The sequence below is a fragment of the Orbicella franksi genome, chromosome 6 (genome assembly GCF_964199315.1).
Source record: "Orbicella franksi chromosome 6, jaOrbFran1.1, whole genome shotgun sequence".
In the NCBI taxonomy this organism is placed as follows: Eukaryota; Metazoa; Cnidaria; class Anthozoa; order Scleractinia; family Merulinidae; genus Orbicella; species Orbicella franksi.
The window spans coordinates 6,507,460-6,533,529 of record NC_138150.1 but is presented as its reverse complement, the minus strand read 5'-3'; the positions used below and the strand labels follow the sequence as shown (position 1 = coordinate 6,533,529).

Below are 26,070 nucleotides of genomic sequence, written 5' to 3'. Positions count from 1 at the left end.
CTTTACTGTAAGTTGTGTTCCTGAAAGTATGTCCCTTTATCTTTAGTAGCTTCACAGTGGTTTTCTTTGCTTCGACATGCTCCGAATAAAGCATAAAAGCCAACCTCTGGTATGTAAACAAAAACAAAGGTGTGGCTGACTAGGGCCCTTTCAGGGGGGTTTGGATGGCTCCAATGCATTGGGAACGAGTGTTAAAAATAATTGGGTCATCGTGCCTCCTCCATAGGGTTAGAGTGGAGTTTACCCTAACATGACAGTTACATGTCTAATAACCTTCTACACGGTCAATTTGAGTGTGTTGAAACCTTTTTAACACTGCGTAACCGATAGCAACTTAAGGCGACTTTAGGGGACTTAAGGCGACTTAAGGCAACTTTAGGCGACTTAAGGTCCCAGAGTAGGCCTAAGTCGTGTTCGTTAACATATAAAATAAACAAAGACAATTTCCTCAGATTTCGATAAATGCTACCGTCGAAGCGTTTAAATTCACCAAAATCCAACGCTGAGAGCACAAAATAGCGAAGCCTACGGCAACTGAATGGAATGAATGGAGATTCAGCGTAAAGACGAGCTCAGATGGTCTGCTCACATGCTCACATGTTCGCCACATGTCTTATCACATGTAATCACATGTCTTAGTATTAAACGGTACCAGTTTACTGGCCGTGACATGCCCCTGCAAAAATCAAGCGGGGTGGCCATTTTGGTGTCCTTACAGGAATGTGGAGTTTTTCTGCATATAATCTTGCACAGGGTAACCAACTCTAGAAAGCAACAGGTCAAAATTAGGTATGCGTTCTCCGAACGCAAAAATACTCTACGTTTATTTTTTTTATTTTTATTTTTATTTCGCGTGCCCTTGGAACTCGACTCCATCTCGATCCATAAACACGGAAAAAATGGAACTAGGCCAATATCCAGCCACCCTGACCTGACGCTTCATCAATAACCCATACATATTGAGTGATGGCAATATACTGACGATGACATTACGATTAGTCAGACCAAAACATTTTGACCTTTAGAACTGGTAAGTGATAAAAAGTTCATTCTGTTTCCTTGGCGCAATCCTACCTACGTAGTCTGGGTTAGAATAAAAGAGCTGATGATATTTAATATTTTTTGTCGTAAATAGTAGTTTGCAAACAGTTGTTGAATTATCCTTCTCAAAACGTATAGAGATATATGTGTAGAGATATATTGCTACGTAAAAGAGTATAGTTTTGCACCATGATTTATGTTAATGCTCTTCTTTAGCTGGCCGGACCCAGGAATGTGTAGAAAAGTTCTGTTGAGGCATGCTCGAGAATGTTCATGTTCACCGGAAAAATGCTAACTTTGAAATCTCTGAAGTGCATTTATCAATCCGTTTAATGGTTTTACTGGAGATGACCATTTATAATGACAATAGAGAGCAGTGACAGAAGATTCCTTTAAGACTAAAACGCAACTGAACAATATTTCTCTCTCTCTCTCTCTCTCTCTCTCTCTCTCTCTCTCTCTCTCTCTCTCTCCTCTACATTTCCCAAAATTTTTACAGGGTTTATTTTACTGCCTTCGAGAACATCAAAGTGCTCTAGATTTTGAAGCTTGGTTCTATTTTACCTAAACGTTTAATAGATGCTTTTTTAGCTTTAAAGCTGAACTTGTTGGTTTATTTTTCACAAATTTTAAGTTTTTTCGGCTGTTCCGATATTTGTAAAGGAACGTTCCTCTGGGATCGAGTGTTCCTCATTTTTGTGTTCCTATTAACCTTAAGAGGACCAGCTTTTTACAGAGTGGGAACATAGCGTTCATTGTAAGGTAAGACAAGAACATTTTGTTCCGAGTTGTCAACTGCAAGTGGAACAAATTGTTCCCAAATGAGTGATTTAGGACTGTTTTGTTCCGAGTTCCTTTTTGTACATGGAACACATTGTTCCTAACTTGATAAATTGGGTCTGTTTTGTTCCGAGTTCCTATTTGTGCATGGAACACATTGTTCCTAACTTGATAAATTAGGACTGTTTTGTTCCGAGTTCCTATTTGTGCATGGAACACATTGTTCCTAACTTGATAAATTAGGACTGTTTTGTTCCGAGTTCCTATTTGTGCATGAAACACATTGTTACTAACTTGATAAATTGGGTCTGTTTTGTTCCGAGTTCCTATTTGTGCATGAAACACATTGTTCCTAACTTGATAAATTAGGTCTGTATTGTTCCGAGTTCCTATTTGTGCATGGAACACATTGTTCCTAACTTGATAAATTAGGTCTGTTTTGTTCCGAGTTCCTATTTGTGCGTGGAACACATTGTTCCGAAATTAATAAAGAAAGACTGTGTTATTCCGATTTTGCTATCTGTAAATGGAATATATTGTTCCGAAATTGGTCATTAGGAACAAGGTTTGGACTTTATTGTTCCGATTTATCGATCCGTTAACTATGTATTGTGTCACTGAATAGGCGTGTACAGACCTGCCTGGGCAAGTTTGGGTTGTATCTCACTGTCATGAATTTTACACAATAGTAATGAGTGTGGGCAAGCAAGGGCATGTTTTGGCAAGTTGAAACGTCCTTTTGTTTCGGCTAAGATTTAAAGGCGATTGTGCTAGCCACATGTTGTTTAAAGGGAAAAAATGAGCAAGAAGTGCAAAGTCAATTGGTCAGATGTCCAAGGAGCATCACCCAAACCAAAGCGGCTTCACTTGGAAAAGGATGAAGCAGACAGCTTTTACCATTGCCCGATACAAGAGTGTGAACATGATGGATTTCAAAGTCAGAGAGGCTGTAGAAAACACGTTAGCACTAAACACAGTTGGTTCTTTTATTTTGACGAAAGGCCCGATTCTAAACAAGTAACAAAGTCGCTGACGATTGGAAGAAATGAAGATGAGACAAGCGAGACCACAAAGCACAACGTGAAGTTACTTTCTTCATTTCCATTATCATGTAACATTGGCGAAGTATTCACGAAATGGTTGACAGGAAGTGCTGGCGGTTGTAAGAAAGATCGTGCCGCTCAACAGATAGTGACAAGGTGCTTCAAGTTTCTTAGATTTTGCTGTGAAGATGAAGAGGAGTTAACGTTTGAAGTGGTCGACTTTAGTTTGTGTTCTCCAAATCTGTTGTTTAAATTTATCGACTACTTACAAGATGAATGTAAGCTCGGTCATGGTGGGCGTTTGGGCTACATAGATGCTATTTCTGAATTGATCGACTTCAGAAAACTTCATGGCGCATCAGAAGCAGTTCTAAGAAAGTTCTCTACGACAGAGTTGTACCTCAAGAGAGCCCGAAAAACAGTTGCAAAGATGATGAGATTGCAGTGGACACAAGATTTAGACATCGAGACTCTGGAAGCAAGAGGGCACTGGGCAACAATGGAGGTGTTATTGGAGGTGGTGAAATTTCATCTGCCGCGTTACGAAAATACCGTGAAAATGTGCAAAACCAGTCCAGCCCAAGTGAACCCCTCAGACCTAACATTTGCCACAAAATTTGTAGCCATGTATCTGTTCATCAAGGTGAAGGGATCGCGGCCCATGACGTACCAATATTTGACGGTGGACATGATTGCCACAGCTAAGGAAAACGGTGGATTTATCGATCAGAAAACGTTCAAGACGGCTGGAAAATATGGCTTCGATTCTTTGATTCTGACCGACGCAAACATGCACGTTCTTAACGGCTACATCTCGAACGTTAGACCGTTGCTTAAGCCCCAGTGTGATTTCGTTCTCGTCACCAGAAATGGAGGTCAGCATGGCAAACTGGGCGAAACTATGAGCAAACTGGTTTTTGATGCAATTGGAAAATACATTCATCCCACACGTTATCGCCAAATCGTCGAAACGCAAAGCCTCAATCAGCTCACTAGCGAAGAGCAAAGGTTTTTGTCTGAGGACCAGAAACACAGTTCTGCGGTTGCTAAAGTTCACTATCAAAAGCAACGATCGCGAGAAGTTGCCCTGAAGGGTCACGAGTGTCTTCAAAAACTTCAAGGTACCAAGGGTTCCGAGGTAGACGATGACGTACACGCAAGACTTGGCGGTTCAACGTCCAGCTCCGGGCCTTCAGTTGAGACAGCTCAGAATAAAAACAGCTCGACCCCCATAAAGGATACCCTGCCTAAGAGAAACTTGCACCTTCAGAGGAAAACTCGTCATGTTTTAAAATTCACGAAAGAAGAGGATGATTTTCTGAAGGAAGGGATAACTAAGCACGGGTTTGGACAGTGGACAGCTATTTTGAGAGATTCCGATTTCGCATTTCAAGACGGAAGACCGGCGGACTCTCTAAAGAAAAGGGCCGGAATGAAAATGTCGCTAGTTTGATAAAGAGACTGGAAAAGTGTGGACACTGACTTTCAATGCAAAGCTGATGGGTGTAAGCAGAGTTTGTTGTACACAAAACAGACAAAAATCAATTGCTTTATTGTAAATGCATCTTCCTGTCTCCAGATGACAGCAAACTCAAGAAACATGTTATATTCTTTTGGAACTGGCCTATCGCCACTGTCAATATCACTGTAGCATAACGACTGTCTAGTTCACAGTGCTTTCAAGAACTATAATCTCTTAATGTAACTAATAGCCATAATATTTTTCCTTTAATTCACATCGTGTGCAAAATAGTCAAACGTAGCATGAGCGCAACGTGGTATTCCTTAACAATGCACACACTAATACATGTGCAAATATGAACATAGAAAGAATAAGTCGCACGCAAGCTGTCTTATTACAAGCCCATGAAACTACCAATCTACGGTTGCGTACTAGTCTGCATAAAACGAGTCAGGGTCATTTGCTTCTTGGATGGATGCGCCTGGCTTTGAAAGTGCGGCCTCTTCACTGACGTAGCTGCTACAGGGTTGTGAGCTCGAGCAATGCCTGGGGACGGTGGACAGATAGCTTCCACGTCGTCATTCGGAATGTACATTGGTGTCTTTGGTGCCGCCGACCAACATTCTTCGTCGTCTTCGTCTGAGCTCCTGCTTCTGGCAGGCAGATTTGCTGGACGCTGGCTGGGTGGGAAGACTCTCACTGGCAGCGGAGAGAACAGGTCTCGTATGAAATTCACGCAAGAACGGTCTACCAGCTCGTTGCTAAGGCAGAGCCTCTTGCGTTCTGCCAGGGCAGCCGGTAGTTTCAGCGTTCCATGACGCTCGTGATAACAGCGCAGTTTTTCGCAATTGATTTCCAGGAGACTTTGCATCACTCTTCGTTCTTCTTCGTCTCTTGGATCTTCCATTCTTTCGCTTTGCTCAGCCATTTCCTTCTCCATAGCTAAAAGCCACGGCTTCCCAAATGCTGTTCTGATCCTTTCCTGTTCCTGATCTTCTTGAAAGGCAGCGAGGTCCCTTCGAATCGGTGTGGGCAGCGGCTCGTTATGGTCGTGCGGGAGCAACGACACGTGCTCCACCGACACTCCCCTCGTTTGTAAGAAGTGTTGCCTCTTCTTATAGCACCTTTCTTCAACCCTTTTCAGCCTTTCCTTTTCAGCGAGATGACTTTCTAACATGTGGCTCAGTTGGCGGTGACGTAGAGAGCCAGGTGAGCATTGTGCCAGCCTAGCTTTCAAGGTCGTCAGGGTCTCGTCTTCATCGGAATCGCCGACATCTTCAATGGCGTCCTCTTCAGAGCTTTCTTCTCGGGATTGCGGTTCTGTCAGAAGGCGGCAACTCTGTTCTCGTCTACAATCGCCCTGGGCGGTTTCGTCGACTTCTTCGTCTATTAAAGAAACGCTCAAAATGTTGCGCAACTCCTCCTCAGGCATACCACTTTCGTGCACAGTGGGCATTGTACTGGCCTGACTGCTCGGGCTGTCTCCTACGATATTGTGCGCCCACACAATGCAATCCATAGCATGTTTCCTCAGCCACTTGTTTGCTTCAGGTTCGACACGAGGAAGACTCTTGAAGTGGTACTTGCGCAGGCGTTTGTCCATAGCTTGATTGTGAGCTGCACCAAAATCCATTTCCACCTGGCAAGTTATGCACATGGTCGCAGTGCAATGGAAACCTTGAGCCTTTTTCCACTTCGCGTCGTGCGACGTGAAGCCCCCTTGACATATGATTTTCCAGTCATCTATGTCGAGCAGGGTGGCATATGCCTCGTCTAGGAAGATAACCTCTGTCAGGTTGTCGATCATAGCCTTGTTGAAACTCTTTTGCTTCGTGACGCGAGCAATTCGGCTTAGGGGAATGATCTGAAAAACAGGTGAGAAGAGGCTGGTCTTTCCGCTGTCAGCTGAGCCAATAGCACACAGCACAGGCTGTTTGTGTTCTTTGGGACGGAACAACGCCAGGAAATCTGCACAAAACTGTCGAATTTCATCTTCTGTTAGGCTGTTCCTTAGGATTGCCTCAAAATATCTTGGCTCCGGGTCCTTGAGTCGGTCGTAGTCCACAAACGCGCGTGGAGTTGTGAGACCCTTCTGTTGAAAAGAGCCAAAACAAAAGCACATCAGACAGTGCTACAGATCGTAAAGATTGGGTTTGAAAATTTGATTGTATCTTCTTATTTAAATGTTAAAACAGTCCAGTGTATTCTTCTCACCTGAGATTCTGAGATAATCCCTTGGACGAACGACCCAGAGGAAAAGCTCCAAAACCACCCGTCTTGTACTTCGATCAGATCTCTGTCAATCTTAATTTGGCGTATGAAAGAGCTTTCTGGCTCGCTTAGTATGGGCAGAACACGTTGAATATGCTGGACCAGACGGTCTTTGAACGCTTCGTTTCCCATTAGGCTGTGGAGGAACGTTTTCATGGTACACAGATACTGGAACGTGAACTGCGATTTGGCCGCCAGTTTGTACACCTCGCCGCGATACACAGCATACTGCAGCCTTTTCATCACAATTTGTATATCGTTGCACAGGGCTGTTACTGGACAGGATAGGGGTTTGTGCGGCGGATCTGGTAGTGCTGTCTGCGATGTACTTTGCAGGTTGTTATCAAATCCAAAGGTGTCTAACACGAGACCAGCTCGGCGTAATTCCGAAACGGATGCTGCCATCATCGTTTGAAAACTCTCAAGAACGACACGAAGGCGAACGACATTTTCCGTCGGCGCTGACTCTTGGGATTCTTCGTGGAAGTCACCATGAAGCTCCTCTTGCAGAGCCCTGCCAATCAAAACAAAAGGTTTTGCTTACGTAAGGCAATGCAATATCTCCCTGGTATTACTTTGTGAAAGTGAACTGCTGAAATCAAACTCGCGATGTTTTGAAAATGAGAAGATAAAAATTGATCAATTATCGATAATCGAATAACAGTCTCTTTTCACCGGGCAATGAAGCATGATTACTTTGATTTTTCAATGATGAATAGCATTTTTTACCTTTCTGACTATTTATGTTTGTTTATTATATATTTACTTTCATTAGCGTGCAATTTAACAGAAATTCAAAGAATATAAATTGGTCAAATTAATCTACTCACCCGAGGCAATGCTGGTACGATGACTCCACTAGTTGCATTAAGCAGAGGTTTTTGTGGTCCTTAAACACTTGACACAGCTGATTCAGGTTATGACAGCAGTTTTTCTTTCGTGACGCCCTTGATGCATAATATTCCAAACTTGCGACAGCTCTTTGGATTCTAAGTGCATTAATGACCGAGCCATTGTTTGTTTGGCAAGCCACCCAGTAAGATATGGCTGGGAATGTTTGCTTTCCCGGCGATGAAAGCTGGGACGCATTGACGGGCGATTCGTCATTCGATTCGTCACTCTCTCTGGTCTCCTGCAATTGTGGCCTTTTTCGCTTCTTGCTGTCCAATGTTGACGTACTTATCGCCGAAAAAAAGAAGCAAATTTCCGCCAATTTTGACAAGGTTAAATCGCATTCGTCGCGTTTCTCGCATATCCAGTTTCATGCTCTTTCTATTTCGGCGTCGCTAACCCGCCAAACGCACTTAAAAGCAACAACCGAACACAGCTTTTCAACCCTCGCAACTATCTCGCACTCCGCCTTATCTCTTATTGCCTTGCTATTTAACTGAGAGCAAGGTTTGCTCATCTTGCCACATGAACATGAGCATGAACTGAGCCGTTTGAAGTTCTGACTACCCTTAAATACTGTTCCGTCACAAACATGAACAAATTTTCATTCTCAAACCCGCCGGAGAGAATAGCAGAGCAAATCACAGGTGAAAGATTGAGAACTCCATTTGATCACCACCAATAGCTTTGCAATATTCTTTTTCTCTAAATTCTTTCGTTGAGCTCAAAAACAAATAATGGCTTTCACCTAAACACTCCACAATACAAATCTCCAAAACAAGTTAATGCTTTAATACATTTGATGAAGAAAAGATTACATAAGCGTTATGTAACCTATCAATAACTTTGATATTTCTGACAAATTTCTTGTGGTTAGTTCCTTTTGAAAATAATAACGGAAAAAAGCTGATAAAGTTAAACAAATGTATTCATGCGTATGTGATGTGATGAACAATAATAAGTTGATGAGGTGAATCTTACTCTGTTGTTGGCGTGTATACTGGGTATGGCGTATACTACGGATATGGCCAGAGTTGATTAACAAATTTACTCAAACCCGCTATATACGCTTAAACCGGTATATACGCCAACAACAGAGAAAGATCATTGCAACAACTCATTAGCATGCACTCTGTACATGGCGTGTTTACCGGGTTTAGCGTATAAAGCGTATATGAGATGAATTAATTAACATCAACTACTACTACTACTACTACTAATAATAATAATAAATAAAATTAATTATTATTATTAGTAGTAGTAGTAGTAGTAGTAGTAATAGTAGTTGATGTTAATTAATTCATCTCATATACGCTTTATACGCTAAACCCGGTAAACACGCCATGTACGGAGTGAAATGTGCCTACTGCATGCTAATGAGTTGTTGCAATGATCTTTCTCTGTTGTTGGCGTATATACCGGTTTAAGCGTATATAGCGGGTTTGAGTAAATTTGTTAATCAACTCTGGCCATATCCGTAGTATACGCCATACCCAGTATACACGCCAACAACAGAGTAAGATTCACTTCATCAACTTACCTTTCATTTTTACTGTAAGTATTTTGATACTTACAGATCAAAACGTGATAGGGAACAGAAATTTTGGGAAACGATCTCTCTCTCTCTCTCTCTTTCTCTCTCTTTCTCTCTCTTTCTCTCTCTCTCTCTCTCTCTCTCTCTCTCTCTCTCTCTCTCTCTCTCTCTCTCTCTCCGTACTACCACGCATCTATGTGTGTATAACTGCAAGTAGTGTTTCAAAGAAAGTGTGGTATTGTAATGTAAATCCAAGTGTGTCACGGACGCAGAGTCGGGTGACTTAACAAATATGTGAAACTAAAAATACCACATTTGTTTACCAAGGATTACGTGCTATTGAACGTAAATTAAGTGTGCATATATGCAGAGAGAAATATGATCCGATCAAATTCAAAAGTGTTTATTAATAGTGGAAAACGCTAATAATCACTAGCTGACTGTACGTTTACTAATGCACTAATGACATCCACAGTATAATTTATTCATTAAAACGATGAGGGAGATAAAAACGATTGTTACCTCCCAACTCAAATACGTTTTCCGATTGGAGGAAAACGCGTCACGTGTCGTGGGTCGTCACTAACTCCCTAGGGCGAGCAAAACTCACTAACTCCCTAGGGAAACAACAACTTGAACTTTCCACTGGCATGTGATCAGATCGTGCTCCTTGAAGCCGCGCGCGGCAAATTTGTGAGCCAGGCAGCGTCAAGCAAACGATTTCTTCGCAGTGTATTTCTAGCCTTGAGTTGGGAGGAATACCGAAACACTTAAGAGTGCCTGCTTGTAAAATTCAGACAAAATCTTAATTTCGCGGCAAGGGTCGAAAATTCGATTTCGCTCATGTACCTATGGTAGATAGGCTAGGGCATGACAAAAAATACCGGAAAGTTTTTTCGGCAAAATATCCTTTTATTTCAAAGAAATATGCAAATTACCAAATTCCATTAAAATCGTCATTTGACGCACCATTTTATTAAACAAGTTTGAGAGCCTCGCATGCAAAACCCCATCATTCTTCCGTCTTTAAAACACTCAAATATTTTTTGTGCAATGTTTAAATGTGTACTGGGTTGATTTTAGGGAATGCTGCGTTGTCTTTTTGGGTGCAGAATAATTAAATTTCGAAGACATGTATTTCATTCACTTGAAAGTACTTCGTAAAAATGATTGATTTTCACCATGTGCAAAACCTTCAAATGGATTAGGCTTCTGGTGGTTGAATCGCAGAAGGATGGTCTACAGATTCCTGTAAAAATTTCTTTTGGCAAAAGATTGTGAGCGACGCGAGAGCTTTTCAAAGTACGTTAAAAAAATGCAGATATTTGACCATCCGTCGTCAGATTTCAATTTACGGGTCAGACATATATTTTAGCACGCACCACATGTCTTGAGCTATATTAAGTTGTAATAGATACAGCGCTAATAATTTCGAAATGTTCTAACCTTATTTACTGTAAAAGCCAGGTCCAAAAGCCGATTTGACGTGTTTCTGTCACCATTCGTCGCACATAAAGCAGAAGTTTGCTTTTGTTTACACAATGTCCGATGTACATCGCCAACTGTCAACTTATTTAATGGTCGAATACCTTGAATCTTTCGACACATATGATCACCACTGCATTTAAGTCAAAAACGGCTAGTGATTTGCAGATAGTTGCTTGCTTTGCACTACACCAAAATATTACGTTTGATCATCGTTTGATCTATTGCTGCTTGAATCCCTGCTTGCAGCGGTTCATTGTTTGTTCGTCACGCAATGCTGTCATCCCATTTTAGAGCGTAGGGGTAGGACAATTTCTATCATAATACGTAAGGCTCCGTAAGGCTTGGAACTACACGGAGCACACAATCCTGTTGAGTAGGAAGAGATTAAATTAAGCAATGGAAAGAATGAATAGTTAACCATTGCCCGACCACCGCTACTTACATGCCCTGCGTAATACTGTAAAGCTAAACTCGTACCTAGGTGTTTTCGCGCTGTGCAATTACTTTTGGTTTACGTATAATACAGTGGGCTAACCTCGGGGAAATGGGTGGTGGCCGCTCAAGGTGGTATGGTACCCTCAATATGGACCAAAAAGTTCGTTTAAATATGGTGAAGAAAGATCAATTGTGTGCTATTGCGCTCAAGAAGAGAAATTAAATTTCTAGAATTTTACTCAAAATGGTTGCTATGGAAACCAGCCACAGACTTTTGAAGTAGTGTTTTATAGTAATGACGCCAACACTTTCTGCTCTTTTATAAAACAAGAATTGACTGTCAAATAAGCATATCATGTAAGTTTCTGTTTTGTTCTGGACAATGAACCTAAGTTTTGACAGTTAACTTTTATTTTCAGTGCTTTTTACAGCTTTATTTGGAAATAACCTTATTTTTTACCACACCCAGTGGACAAATCATCTCATGTCACGTGACAGATCTTAAAAAGTTACGATTTTTTTGGTTTATATCACCGCGACACTATTGGTCTTTGATCAGCCCAAGTTTCGGGAATTCTACTTAAACACCTTGCAAAGTAGAAATGTTGGCGCGAAGTCAGTCGGCACAAAAGTAAACTTTTGAGAAAAACGCACTTTAAGTTTCTTACACGAAGTATTAAGCATTTAACGAGTCACAAATAGCGGGGAAGGGGGTGCAGATTGGATCTCGGGGGAGGGGTGCAATGGATGTTCTATTTTGTAAAACAAATAATTATACCAATCGAGTTGTGCATGTCTTAAAAGTTTTTTGCTAAATAGTTTCGTTCATATAAGTTAAAAATAATCTATATTTTTGGTCACGTGCTTATAGTAAACAGTCGTTGCTATGGCCGTTGCTACGTCAAAAAACTTATACCACTGAGTACTTTCCTTAAATTTCGCACTCATCTGGGAGGAAATTCGGCAAGTGTTTCAATGCATGAATTGTCACAGTCTGCTCGGTCATACGTCAAGGGACTGGCTCTAGCATCTTCCCTCGCGTCGAGTTTACCGCCAACCTGTAAATGTATATGTAAACGTATTCCATCTTACAAATATTCGCAATTTACCTCGGATTCTTGCTGTTTCATTGACAATACTGCAACATGAATAATTTACAATTTTTGGGTCGACGCACCGAACGGATGTTTATGATCGCCATTGTTTGATTGCACAATTGTCTCGTAGCGAATAAGGTGGGATATTTGAATATTAAAATGGTTTTTTGACCGGGGTTGGATAGAGGGAGAAGGCCGAAATTACCCTCGGAGTTTGATTGGAAGATATACAAGGCGTGTTACGCATGCGGAAAAAGAGCATTAAAGGTGTTCGCTTTAGAGTCGAATGTTAATTAAGATGCCGTCTTATATACAAGGAGGCTGTAAGCTGCAAGCGTAGTTTTTTTGATATTAATTTGCCTAATGTCGCCTATTACACCTCCGATGCTAAAGATCACTTCTTCCACCTCATCTTTGCTAATTGGGAGAAGAACAGATCTATGGATCAGATCTGAACGTTTTGCAAAGGTATTTTGCTAAAAATTACATATAGTTATGGTCACGTATAAAATGACTACTTCACGCTATGTTCAAGCCTTAATAGAGCAAGTTGAAAACATGAAAAAATCTCAACTTTGTGTTAAAGCCACGGAGCCATCTTAGAATATTGATGAATCGAACGTGGCCTATTCATCCAGTAGTTAATATTATGGTGATCCATACTTTTTGTTTTACAGGATACATCTTTATAAAAAAAAAAATCCGTTCATTACTGCTTTAGAGACCGCGTAGAATAGGCCAAATCAGAGGAGAGCGCTTTATGATTTTTGTACAGGCTTGTCATATTTACTTAGTAGGAAAGATCAAGGATGCTCACAAATGTCCCTGAAAGATGTCATACACAAAACGGCTAAAAAGAACAAACATTTGAAGTAGACATCCCGAAATTAATCGTGATCGGAAACTGGTGTTTGTTTTACCTTTTTCTTGCAAAAATAGGTTTTCGGATATCGTTTCTTTTTGTTCTGAAATATTATTTATGCCAAAATTCTATGCATAAAATACCTTTCTATTTGCAGTTTGGCGAAAACTCGTTTTGACAGACTTAAGACAACTCTATTTTTTTCTTTAGATAAAAAAAAATATACATTGCTTCACATCGAAATAAAATGCCCTCATTATGACAAGCACGTCTATTTACATTTCCGCGAAACGAACTGAATTGTAATAATTAGACATTTGTTAGAGATTTTGAAAAAGTTGTCAACAAATTGAATTGATAGACTAGACACGATTTTTGTCGCGAACGTCAGACATCGATTTGATTGCTTACCTTCTCATTATGATTAACACAATTTTTTTTCTACAATCCTTTCTCTTTTCCTCAGATATATATGACTAGTTTTTATATGCGTAGCTGTACTTTAAACACTTTTAGGTATTTTCTTTTCATGCGGACACACGAATCATGATTTACCCAGGTTCTTCTTGGGCCCACATCTTTGTGACAAGATGAGATAACACGTAACAAGCGATTGATCACGACTTGCTGCGAGACATCTCACGCACGTAATAAAAAAGGAATACACCATTTTCATTAGTTCTACGACAGCTTTACGTCTTTTGCAAAAAGTTTTATCAATTCGAAAACTCTTTAAAAAAACTAGCACAAGAAAAGCACATAATGTCATTTTCAAGCAAAAAACTTGCTGCAAACCGAAAGTTAGCTTCAAATTTGGCTACAGTAGTCTTGAGACGGACAAAAACTTGGTTGCCATAGAGATTTTGAATCACTGGAGGTAAACCTTGGGAAAAGTAACAAATTCGAGTCATTATTGTTTAACATAATGCTAAAACTATAATGTCATATGTGGAACACAAAAACATTTTGTTGGAGAAAATCTGACGCCTTCCTCTCGTTCCTAGAGCAACTGGGTTATGCCTGATTGCCAATTACTCAAGTTGTTAGAGTGGAAAGTAGTACGAAACTACGATAGCATTTTGCATTACGCTGCATACTATTATTGTCAAATATGCCGTCAGCAATAGCTGTCGAAAACTCATTAGACTCAGGTCAACTACACTATACCTATAAGTATTTTATACAAAATGTTGAAGATTAACGAAAAAATTGGCGCAGTTACTTAAGGTACCGCCAACCCTAACATTAATCGCTTTCCTTGCTAGGGGACACTAATACGTCGTTACAACATTCGCCTCCCCCTCAAAGGGCAGCAAAGCACAGTTCTTAGTTATCAGATACATTAACCTTCATAACAGACACATGCGGCTGGAGGCGGCGTGGCCGAGTGGTTTAGGGCGCTGTATTTGAAATCTGGAGGTCCCTGGTTAAAATCCTTCGCCCTACCGCTATCTGGATTTGTTCTCGGTAGCCCCGAGTTCAACTCCTCGGCCACGTTGTGTAAATAGCCAACTGGTCAGCCTCCCACCAGTTGGGATTCTTAATAGTTTATGTTATATTTGAAATATTTCTTTAGTTATTTACAGTGTCCCCAATTAGCACATTAGTGCTAAATACATCGACACTTAAATAAAGTGATTATTATTATTATTATTATTATTATTATTATTATTATTGTTATTATGCAAAATCTCTCTGGACAGACTTTATCGGTTGCAAGTCTAGTCGTCACCCAAAAAAATTGTGTGTAGCTATAAGAATCAAATAGTTGCACTCTAGGTGTATACCTTAATCTTCGAATAAAACAGGCTTACCAATTGAAGATCAAGGTGTCTGTGTCTGTGTTACTGTGTTATGGTTACGTGCCATAGGGGGACTTTGATGCAGAAGCTCTAATTACTTGAAACATGAGCTTTACGAAATTGCAAATTTAAAAATAAAGCCGGTAAACAGCAAGTATGAAGGGAAAAAATGTATGAATTGTTGCCATGCTCACATGTTGAAATGACTTTGATCGAATTTATGGCCGTTGACCGGGTTATATTACAAGCAGCTGCCGAAATATATTTTCTGTGTGACACAATTATTATTTTTTCAAATACAGCTGACAACCAAAATTATTACTTGTTTTAACATCAAACATATCTAAATTTAGCCAATGAAGAAGTATTGTGCTCAACAGCCAATAGATCGGAATATAGTTCTTGAATTATGCAGACAAGACACAAAGCACAGGAAAAAACACACACTTTGGTGGATCTCAGTATACGTAGGATTCTTGACACTTCCTTACTGAGGTTTTCAAGTTTTAAAAGCTTATGTTTGCCTGGAAATTGAGATTCCCGCTCAAGGTATTTCAAGTATCACAACATTAACTAATGTTTGCCGGGAAAGTGAGTCCAGTACAATATATTTCAAATATTACGACTTTTACAACTTTCAATGTTTTTTATCTTTATTTTAAAAAAGTTTTTCAAACTATTTTATGTACAGGTTCCTATTGAAGCGTAAACTCATCAACTACTACAGTGGCATTCACGAACTAGGAAGTGAAATAAAAAGGTATGTCTATGCATTGCTAACCAGGAAAGAGGAAAAATTTTCCAGAGAGCAAGTATGAAGGTGAAAAAAGGATGTATTATTGTCATGTGAAACATTTTGAAACGATTTTGATCGAGATTATGCCCGTTGAGCGGGTTATATTAAAAGCGTCTGCAAAATAATATCTTCTGACCGCAAAGTTTTGTGTTTTGAAACGCATGCTGACAAACAAAAACTTACTTGTTTTAACAGCCAACAGATCTAAATTTAGCCAATGATAAAAGAAGTGTTGGGTTAATCTACAGCGAATAGACCGGAATATAGCGAATTGAATATGCAAACAAGAACACAATGCACAGACAAACACAGATTTTACGTAGTGTTCTTGACAAGTTTTACAAAATTATTTTTAGTGCTGAGAGTCCAGCTCAAGGCATTTTAAATATCACAACATTAATTAATGTTCGCCTGGAAAGTGAGTCCAGTTCAATATATTTGAAATATAACAACTTTTACAACTTTCACTTTTAAGGTTACTTTTAACGTTTTATCATAGCCAACGAAAAATCGGGTGACGCTCGCATTGAATGCCGGTCGACAGAGATTCTTAAAGGCATGCGCACCTTATAAAACATGTCGCCGCTCAACCACCGATAAAAATGAATCCTTCACATGCACAGTGTTCCTCTTGTGAAGCCACCTTAAATCAAGTAGAAATACCTAACCAGGCACGGGAGCATGTCATCGAAAGGCATTATCCTTTTAAACCTCACGAAGAAATTGTTTCGGAGCGATCGCTGTTTTTTGAAAATGCTTTATCACCGCAGAGTCTCTTTAATACAGTTATCATCCAGCTTCGATCAGGTTTGCAAGCAAGTAGGAAACAAGGCCATCGGTACATCTACTACTACTCATTCAATTTTCCAGTTGGAATCTTCCCTAACAGACAAGGCGGCTTCTGTGAAACTAACTCAATAAAAATCGTCTGCAACTACACTATATGTCAACAATGCAATCGACATTGGCCAAGCACAGTAGTTACAATTTATCCATGCGTGAAACACTTCATCTGAACACGAAATACCGCTAAAAATGTCGTTGGTTCTAGTTCTGTAGGCTGAGAGGTTATCAAGCTAACCAAAGAGAACAATTGACAGTCATAAAGATAAACACGAGTCGAATGGAGCCTTTGCTTGCTGAAAATTCCTGCTCAATGTTCACTTACGAAATGCTGACTTCTCCACAATGTTCTGCGACTTCTAGTGGCTGCTTTGTAAATTATTGATTGCTAACCTTGCTGTTGTGGATGGCAGAACTACACCATTTCCTACAATCTATCCACTTTTCCGCACAAATCAAATCAAATTTGAAATGAATTCATCTTTTATCTAACTCAGCTCATCTAACTATAGACCACAGACTACAACATCGAGAAATCAAAACGCATTTGAAAATAAGGGAACAGGAAATAGTAATAGTAGTGATAGAAAGAGAGTCAGCATCATTTCCAAATAGCAAAGCTAATCTTATGGATGAACTCAGCTCAGTTATCTATAGACCACCTACTACCGCATTTATTAATCAACGTACATTAAAAATAAGGAAACAGAAAATATTAATAGTAAGTATTAAAAGTAAGAAAGTCTGGGTCATTCAAATAGCAAAGCTAATCAAGTGGATGAAGCACACAGAGTAAAACTAATTTCTTTAAGATAAAAAGTCCCTTCGTGTGCTAGGCTATAATTAATATGTGTCATATTATGTCAAGCATAGAGTCCGTAAGGGTTTTACGAAAGATTGAAAGAAAATTTGGACTAGTGATATTTGTTGGCAGGGAATTACAAAGGCGAGAACCAATAGTTTTAGGGAGCGTAATCCACACTGGCTGGTATCCACTGAGTTTACATAAAGCTTTCTAGAACACGACTGTCTTGTAGAATAAGGATGAAATGAAGAGGTAAAATAAAATAGTCGTTCAGACATGGAGGTTGCAGTCCGCATGACAATTCTTATAAACAGAAGAAGGTACCTGTGATTTAACAATTTCCCTAAGGTAAAGTAAGTTAAGAGATTGAAATAGAGGTTCAAAATGAGATTTAGGTTCAGGAAAAGAAATAAATTTTAATTGCTTCCGTTTGTATAACAAACAATGGTGTTACAAATGAAAAACAGTTAAATCCCAGACATGGACGCTAATAGTAAGGAAAGAATAAATAAGAGAGTAAGAAGGAATAAGAAGAATGCTTCTATAGACAAAATGCTCGCTTTAGACAAGACATCTAAGGTTTTTAAAAGTTTAAGACAAAGTTCCTTGATATGATCTTTTTTTTTTTTAAAGAAAAAGGCATTATTGGGTTTCAACTATCTTATACATAATTAAGTAAAAAAAAAACACACACACACACACACAACCCTAAGGAAAAAAATAATAAAAAAAACATAAGAGGTATAATAACCAAAGAGGCAAGCACGAACGAGACCAAAGGACCCATGCAAGGTGACGCCCAAGTATAAAATTTAGTTTAAAAAGCTAAAAATTACACAATTATATTACACGACTATCAAAAGGAAAAATTTAGCGTGCGCTATGAACAATGGCATGCGCACGATCAAGTGACCAAGTGCACGGGCGTTCCACGTCAAATGTTGTTCGCAAAAGGCTTGTCAGAGTTTGTTTTAAAAAGTTTTATAAGGGAAAGGCTACTTTTAGGCACAGATCTATAAGTAAAATTCCATAGGTTGGCAATTCTATTAAAATAAGAAGCCTGAAATGCGAAAGTTTTGCAAATAGGAGTTTTTAAGTTAAGGGAATGGCTTAGCCCAGTGCGGCCATGGTTTACAAAAGAAACGAAGTCATGTATATTTAGGTCTGTTTGCCCAGACAAGCATTAAGTTGGCATAAATGTTACACGAAAAGACTTGGCAGAGTCAAATTATGTGATACATTAGTCGTCTTTTATTTAATATCAAGTGATTGATGAAGTTTGTTTTCTTAAGTGCTAAGCGGTTACATCTCGTCCATTCGGCGATTTATTGGAGTTCCTGATAAGGACTTTTTTCCGGCTGACTAAAGTTATAACTTGAAAAATAAGATACTGTAGTTAGTATCATGAATTAACTAAATGAAATACTATGTAGCTGGATATGTTGGGAAAATCAATTACGTATAAAAAGAACAAAAGAGACCCTAGATTTCTTGGATCCTTGAGGTACGTAAGCAACAAGCCACTGGGTGCATGGGTCTATTGCTTTATGACCATTAACACTTACAAATTTAAACCATTTATCTACATTGCCATATTTCACCTTGATTAATTTTATCAAATACATGTAGAATTGCCCGATTTGCAGTATCAAAGGCTTTTTCCAAATCGCTAAATATACCGCAACCAAATTCACCATTATCAATAGATTGGCCAATTGATTCAGTGATAGAGCTAAGAACAAAGGTTGTCGAGCATTATTCCCTAAAATCAAACTCAAATGGAAAAAGTATTTTAAATTCTTCCAGATAGCTATAGAGTCGATAATATATAGCTTTTCCAAATATTTTGCTTGCGTTAGAAAGGACAGAATTGGCTTGTAATTGTCTTTGGCAAAGCTTGAGCCTTTCTCAAAGATATATAAGCGTTATCCTTGCTAATGTTATTCATTCATCAGAGAAATTACCACTTGTAAAGGAATAATTAACTAAAACTGCAAGTGGCATTTGCATAGACTCATAGATTTCAATAAGAGCTAATCTGGTAACTGACGCACCGTAGGAAACGGGACACTTGGAATTCATATTATTGATCAAAGTCACAATTTCATGTAATTAAGTGACAGGGGACAAAAAGATTGATCCTTTTAGTATACCGTGAGGTAAAACAAGGGCTTGTGATTTTCTTTGGGGAATCTTTTCTCGGTAGTCTTACCGAGAATAGCCAGTACGTTATTACAGTTTTAGCGATAGCAGTTAGGATCGTCAACAGTTTTTTCATCTAGGATGGAAGGTATATAACTATTTTAAGTCCCAAATTTGGGTCACAATTGCTTAATATGATGCTCAAAATACAATGCCTTAGAGGGAGACCAAGACCATTTCATTGGGCAAAATCTGACCCCTTCCTCTCGTTGTACATGTTATTACGTGTTTCGTTTTCTAGGACGATAGGCAATTTCGCTTAGTCGATAATGCCCTATTGACTATTTGCTCGTTAGAATGCTATATGTTGTTGGACTGAAGGGTAATACGAAACCACAATATTTTGTGCTTCTTCAGCTATTTGCAAATATGCCAACCAGTAGTAGCGGGTAAAAACAAGCATGCCCCACTTCTTCAACTCTAGACCTAAGCATTTTTGAAACAATTACAAAAATGTTGCAGATAAACAGAAAAAAAAGAATTGGTGCAATAGTTGCCACCAAACATGCTATTCTACCGCTTTTCTTGCTAGGGGCACTAATACCTCACTGCAACAGCTTTTGGTATTAGCTGTAATGTTAATTATAGCAAAGTTCTGACCAATGAGGTACATTTTTTTAAAATGACCTTGGTATCAGATACAGTGCAAACATCAATAACGTGGCTTTATTATAATGTGGACTTGATGTTTACTCCACGAAATGTTCATGAGTCGTTGGGTGAACCTTATTCTTGGGGTAGAGGGGAGTTTAGCTAAAGAAGATCAAGGTGTCTGTGGTACAGTGTTATGGTTAAGCGCACTAGGCAAGCTCTGATATGCAGAAGATCTAGTCACTTGAAAGAGCGAGTATTGCCAGAAAATAAATAGAAGAAAGTCTTACATGTATTGCTATTCCTTCGGTTGGACTTAGATTTATGCAGAATTCTCTAAATTTCCTGAAGGGCGTTTTTTTTAACGTTTTACAAACTAAAGAAGAGAGTCACATTATTTGAAAAATTACAGCTTAATTTTGCCTGAAAGTGAGTCCAGCTCATATATTACAACTTTTACAACTTTAAATTATTCTCCCAGTATTACTATGTTAAAAGCGTTTTACAAATTTCTCTGTACAGCCTCATTTTGAAGCGTAAATCCATCAATCACTACAGTGGCATTCATGGACTCGGAAGAGGAATAAAAAGGTATGTCTACGCATTACTAACCAGGAAGGAAGTCAGGAAGTCAAGATATCGCCCGAGAGCAGTTTATTTTTGTCAAAATTTTCATTTTAGAGAGGTGGAAAGGCAACAACCCTCTACGTTACATACTAAGTCTAACCAATTTTACATTTGTCGTTATAGTTGTTAAAATAATCGAATCTGTCTCATGCAGCGACCAAAGTCGTTTCGAAAGATTCTTTCATCTAAAGCAAGTGTTTGGAGAAGGAAACAAGGATTATGTTTTGGTTTATTAATTATTTATTTTTAATTTTCACCGTCGGAATTTTTGAAGAATCTTACAACATGATTGTTCTCGACACCGACACGTTTGTTTTGCCCTAACATTCACCAACAGAGGTCTCAATGCTCACTCAATGCAAGGCTCGTTTTAATAATTTTACGTTTTGGTTAAAAAGCGTGCAAATTCCGCGAAACATGAGTTAGAATTTTGTGTTGCAAAATGACTCCTTCTTGTTTCTGCTGTCGTAACGATAGCTTTGAATTGTTCCAAGTGTTGTTGTTGCCGTTCTTTTGTTTTAAACTTAAACACCGGTTTGAACACGAGAGCGGTACAAACGTTTTTAAGAACAGTCTTAATCAAGGAAGGTCCAGTTAAAGGAAATAATAAATATTTTGAGGTAGAAAAATCACTTGGATGACAAATTCAGTAAGATGAAACTCTCTTCGATTGAGTTGCCAAGACAGCTATTTAGCAGAAAATCTCTGAAGTGAAAGGAGGTTAATTGCCAGTACGCAAGCTTCAGTATATCTACTTTTTGAGAAGATCGAATCTGACTAATTTAGATTCATTTGTTCTGGAAGTTACTTTAGGGTATTATTATAACCTTGTTTTTGTTGGATTATTTCGATTCATCGAACAAAAATAGCGACAGAAACTGATAGAGGCATGTATTATCTAAAATTCATTGCCCTTCCTCGATTGGAAGGTGAATATTGGCATCGAGATGCGTTTAGGGAACAATTTTAAACCGAGCTTAAAACTAAGAACGTCTTCCCCGTGGCCCGTGTGTTTCGGTCTACAATGAGCCAACGCACGACGTTGAAGAGAAAATCGAAAACCGGAACCAGTTCAATGACGGTTCCTGAACATCGGTAGGGAGGGTATCCGCTGGGCGGGACTAATGCTGGCTCGCTCAGCAAAAGGCCTCTGGGAATGATAGCACAGCATAAAGCTACAATTTCAATGAGAATGAGGCCATTGCGTTTTAAATGTTTTTCTTGCATTTCAACCTTACAGAAAGTCAAAGTACCTAAAAAGAACCAAAAACATATTATCAAGAAACACTATCCTAAAAGGAAACATTGGGGACAGTCGACGTTTTTTAAGAGATTTATAACACCTCAACGTCTCTTCTATGAAGTTACAGACGTCCTTCGATCAGGTATCAAATGGAGTGAAAAACAAAGCCGCTTTCGTTACGTCTACTATTACACATTCGCTTTTAAAGTTGCTATATTCCGTAACGGACATGGAGGATTCAGCTCTGCGACGGAGACGGTAAAAATCGTTTGTGACCACATAGAATGTGCAAAGTGCGGGCGCCATTGGCCGAGCAAAGTAGCTACAATTTATCCATATATACGGAAAAAGACAGCAAACATCGTGAGATTTAGTTCTATAGACTGAGAGGTTGACAGACCAGCCGGTAACAGCCATGAAAACAAAGGCATGTCGAATGGACCCTTTTGCTCGCTGAAGATCCCTGCTCGCTGTTCGCTTGGGATGTGTTGGATTTTCTCCAACTTCTACTGACTTTGACTTACAAGTAAACTTTCTGTCATCACCCAAATAGCTTAACTTTTAGTGTAAACCTAATTCAAAAGAAAAGAAAGATAGCGTGATACCTCAGCAGAAAACAAATATTCCAGTACTTTATCTAAAAACCGGTTAAATACGCGTAAAGCCTGTTACATGATTTCTTACATCAAAGCCATTAGTCAAAGTAATATATCATTAAATTGCCATCAAAAACCAAAAGAAAGTTCGCAAATTTATGCTTCTGTACAACACTAAATAACTAGTGCTAATGTAAGCTATTTACTATAGTAAAATAAAAAAACTGTAATGTTTAGGTGTATTTCTGGCTACCTGTCATAAGAATTAAGTTCTGCTTGAAGTGATTTAATCTCATGAATAGGGACATTAGATTTTAATTGATCTTCTTCCTCGTTGTCGGTTTTGTAAACCTTAACTAAAATAGTATTTCACTATTTTTCAGCAACGAGATGATGAAAAGTTAAGCAGAATAATAGAATCACTAAATCTATAGCAGATAAACCACATACCCATAAGGGATGTTCAAAGGAACTTTTGCCCCGGAATGTGTTTGTTTACTACAAAGTAAGGAAAGTCAGGGACCGTTTCTTTTGCTCAGTAGGGTCTTCAGATAACAAGGCTCCATTTTGCTAGGCTACACCAATAGGGCTATAGTACAGTTTAGTAGTACAGATGGGTAGAATCAACCTTCTTATAACAGAAAAAAAAACACATGTAGAGTACTTAAGCCTTCTATTTGTCTTTGCTTGCTGGTTGAAGAAACAACAGTGTAGCCTCTTAAAGAATTGGTGTTAGATTCTCAGGGACAATACATTTCTCTCCTCATGCATCAAAAAGTTGTGCAATGGTAATTCTCGCAGCCTACAAATAAATATGCTAGTTGAAGTTAAGTAACAGCGGCTGTTGATGTTCCTTCTGTTGCTATGGTTAGGACTTTGTAGTCGACAAGCTGATGATTTAACTAAAGACCAGGCAAAATTATGAAAACCACAAGGACATTTTGCTATTGTCAACGTATTTAGCATGTATACCATTTTCTATATTGACATGGATAAAAACAGCCCTCGGAGTAATGAAAGTTTGTTCTTGTTGAACTATTGAGCTAACTTGTCGCAACTTTCCTATAATAAACTTCAGATAAAATTTGATACCATTCAAGTGTCCATTAACTTTGTATTAAATCTTATCTTCTCTGCAACCAATACATCACAAACCTAGTTTTAATTTCATTGGCAACAAGTAGTGGTGCAAGAGCCTGATCGATTGTGTTCCTGTAATTCTGGTGCAAATACTATCATATCAGATGGTAGTTTCTTCTGGGTCATCCCTGGCATCTGCTCTCTATTAGAAAATTAAAACAGAGCATATATTATTACATGTAGAAGTAAACGCAAAAGTTTCGCTGTATTCTTAAAAATTCGACAGCTTTGGATTGTTGCGATTATGAGCACCAATCTGTGTCACTGACCTGTCTAAAGTCTTCATTTACAATTTTTTCATTGTGCTATCATTTGCTCGGCCGCTTTCGGGGGCGCCTTGGCCAGAATCCAAAAAGCTTAATCATAGTTGTAAATTGGAACGGAATCTCGGGTACAATTCACCAGCCTAGATTTATTCTGTAGCTGCCATGCTCATATCATTCTTTTTTATAAACTGTTTTTCATTGCTAATGTTTTAAGGAGTTTAGCATCAGTCATAGTCAAAAGCAAAGGACACAAATCATTTAAACAAAAAATCGTTGAAAAGTCGAAATTCACGCTCGCGCCTTTAGTGAGAGCTCATTGTTGGATTTCCCATCAAACCAAGCGAGACGTATAATGCATGGTTGGGCAGCTATTGTGGTGTTATGACATTAAAATATTTTTTTATAAATGCGTTTAGCAACATATAAACTAAGCAGCTACGAAGACACCGATTATCAATGACTTTTTAACAGAAAAATAGGCTCCATGCAAGGGAGTTTAAAAAAAAAAACATTTAGGCGAATCATTTTTCCTCCGGTAGGAAAAGACAAAAGTTTAGGAATGAATGACATCTCCAGTGTTGAATAAATTAGTGTCACTTGCATTTTACAGTAGGGCCAGTTATGTTCTAAGTTCAATGCAAATTGCATTTGGTTTGGCCTGATAACACCTCACCCTTGATTATTCTGAATATCATTCAAACCCTAATCCAAAGAGTGTTTACTATTACACCATGTGCAAAAATATCCTTTTAATTGAAAGTGGATTTGGGCTTCACTTTAAAGTACTTTATCTATGCAGGCGGTGCTATGTTAAGTATCCAGTGTGCTGCAACCCTGCTTTACCAGCAGTAATCCTTGACTTGTCCCCCTTTCCTCTGTGCTGAAAGAAATATCCATTCCCACTCAAAGAAAGGTGATCTAATTTCTGATTGGGGTCAAATTACCTTTGTGGTAGGGGTACATTTGTGAATAATTTCTGGAACACCTTCTACAAGAAACCTCCAAATGGAATTAAAATCAGCATGTGTTCAAAGTTACACAAATACCTAGATCCATGCATAGTGGCTTTGTGGTTGATGATTTATTGATAGCTTGAATAATGTTATTGTTTGTTCCCTTTCCTTTTAGGTTTATTCCAGTAGTGCTGCATTCTTGGCATTTTGGAGGACACATTTATATATCGCAAACAAGCAGCCACAAAAAACATGGTTGGGAGTGTCAGCAGTCCAAGATATACAGCTGTACTAGTTGTTATCCAGTTTAAGAATGATCAATAAAACTGATTTCCCTTATATTGTACGGTGTACTGAAATTCAAATGGTACCAGGTCAAATCAATCAGTTGTAGGTATCTGGGATATCAGTTGTTGGTACCTGTCGATATGTTTCAACTCATAGATAATTTGCAACGTAAATTTTCAAATGGCTATAACCACGCACCGACTGGATGTTTCTGAATGCTATTGTTCGACTGGATAATTTTCTCAATTTTAGTTTTTCTCTTTTTGCAAAAAAAAAAGGAATATTTCAATATTAAAATCATTCTTTTTTTTTTACCATAGCTGGATGGAGAGGGTCAAACCGATTTTTTTTCGCACTTTTTCAACAGCTATACTTTTACGGATCGATAATGACACTCTTTATTCAGAGATGCTTCAATATTGGTATCACGCAAATGCCAGGTCATTGGTCAACCAATAATGGTAACCTTGACTGCTTATGATGTTATCAAGCAAGAGTGCAAACTTTAAGTTGAGAAATTAAGGTGGCTCTGAGCCTCCTCCTTAGAATTTATTCAAACTTTGCAAAACGTTGCATCTCTCCATGCTTATCATAAATCGAAGAAAGAAGTTGTGGTCTACGAGCCTTTTTATCCAGCGCTTAGAGCTAAAACTAGAGGTGCTATAAGCAGGTTGTGTTATTGCTATGGTAACGTTTTACATAAAAAAAAAGATGACCAATAATTGGACATTTGTGTGATACCATTACTGTAAGATCAAGTGACAAGGGGTTAGTAATGATCCATCAAAGTAAAGCTAGAAACTTTTGTTGGCCAGCTGAGAATGCAAGAAATTACATAATCCGCTTATTTGTTCTAAATTGCGCGAAAAAAATCAAGTGTTTAATACACCAGTTTTCCTTCGGGTGTCGAAGGGTAATAGCTTTTTGGATAGCTACGCTTAGCGATTGGCTAAAAACAGTTGCGCAACTTTGTCATCCAATCACTTGTTTTCCCGCGCTTCGAGTCAGCTGCAT

General features: G+C 38.7%; 1 protein-coding gene, 2 long non-coding RNA genes and 1 pseudogene across 3 annotated transcripts in view; 2 read left to right on the top strand and 2 right to left on the bottom strand.

The window, feature by feature from the left end:
* Positions 1-2,393: 2,393 nt before the first annotated feature.
* On the top strand, positions 2,394-4,317 carry LOC145490416 (uncharacterized). The gene has a single exon (XM_081469540.1). The coding sequence runs from the start codon at positions 2,620-2,622 to the stop codon at positions 4,315-4,317; it is 1,698 nt and encodes a 565-aa protein (XP_081325666.1). The 5' UTR covers positions 2,394-2,619.
* A 321-nt stretch (positions 4,318-4,638) lies between these two features.
* LOC145490414 (uncharacterized) lies at positions 4,639-8,609 on the bottom strand (annotated as a pseudogene).
* Positions 8,610-15,323: 6,714 nt separating this feature from the next.
* On the top strand, positions 15,324-25,114 carry LOC145489100 (uncharacterized). The gene is made up of 3 exons (XR_014049559.1): positions 15,324-15,466; positions 20,466-20,534; positions 24,944-25,114. It is a non-coding gene; the product is annotated as an uncharacterized LOC145489100 (long non-coding RNA).
* Positions 21,124-26,070, bottom strand: part of LOC145489103 (uncharacterized) — a 36,709-nt gene continuing 31,762 nt past the window's right edge. Inside the window, exon 2 of the long non-coding RNA XR_014049562.1 lies at positions 21,124-23,691. This is a non-coding gene — a long non-coding RNA (uncharacterized LOC145489103). The remainder of the gene's footprint in view (positions 23,692-26,070) is intronic.

What these genes read in the sequence shown, in the direction of transcription:
- LOC145490416 (XM_081469540.1), top strand. Translation starts at nt 2,620, where the DNA reads ATGAGCAAGAAGTGCAAAGTCAATTGGTCAGATGTCCAAGGAGCATCA.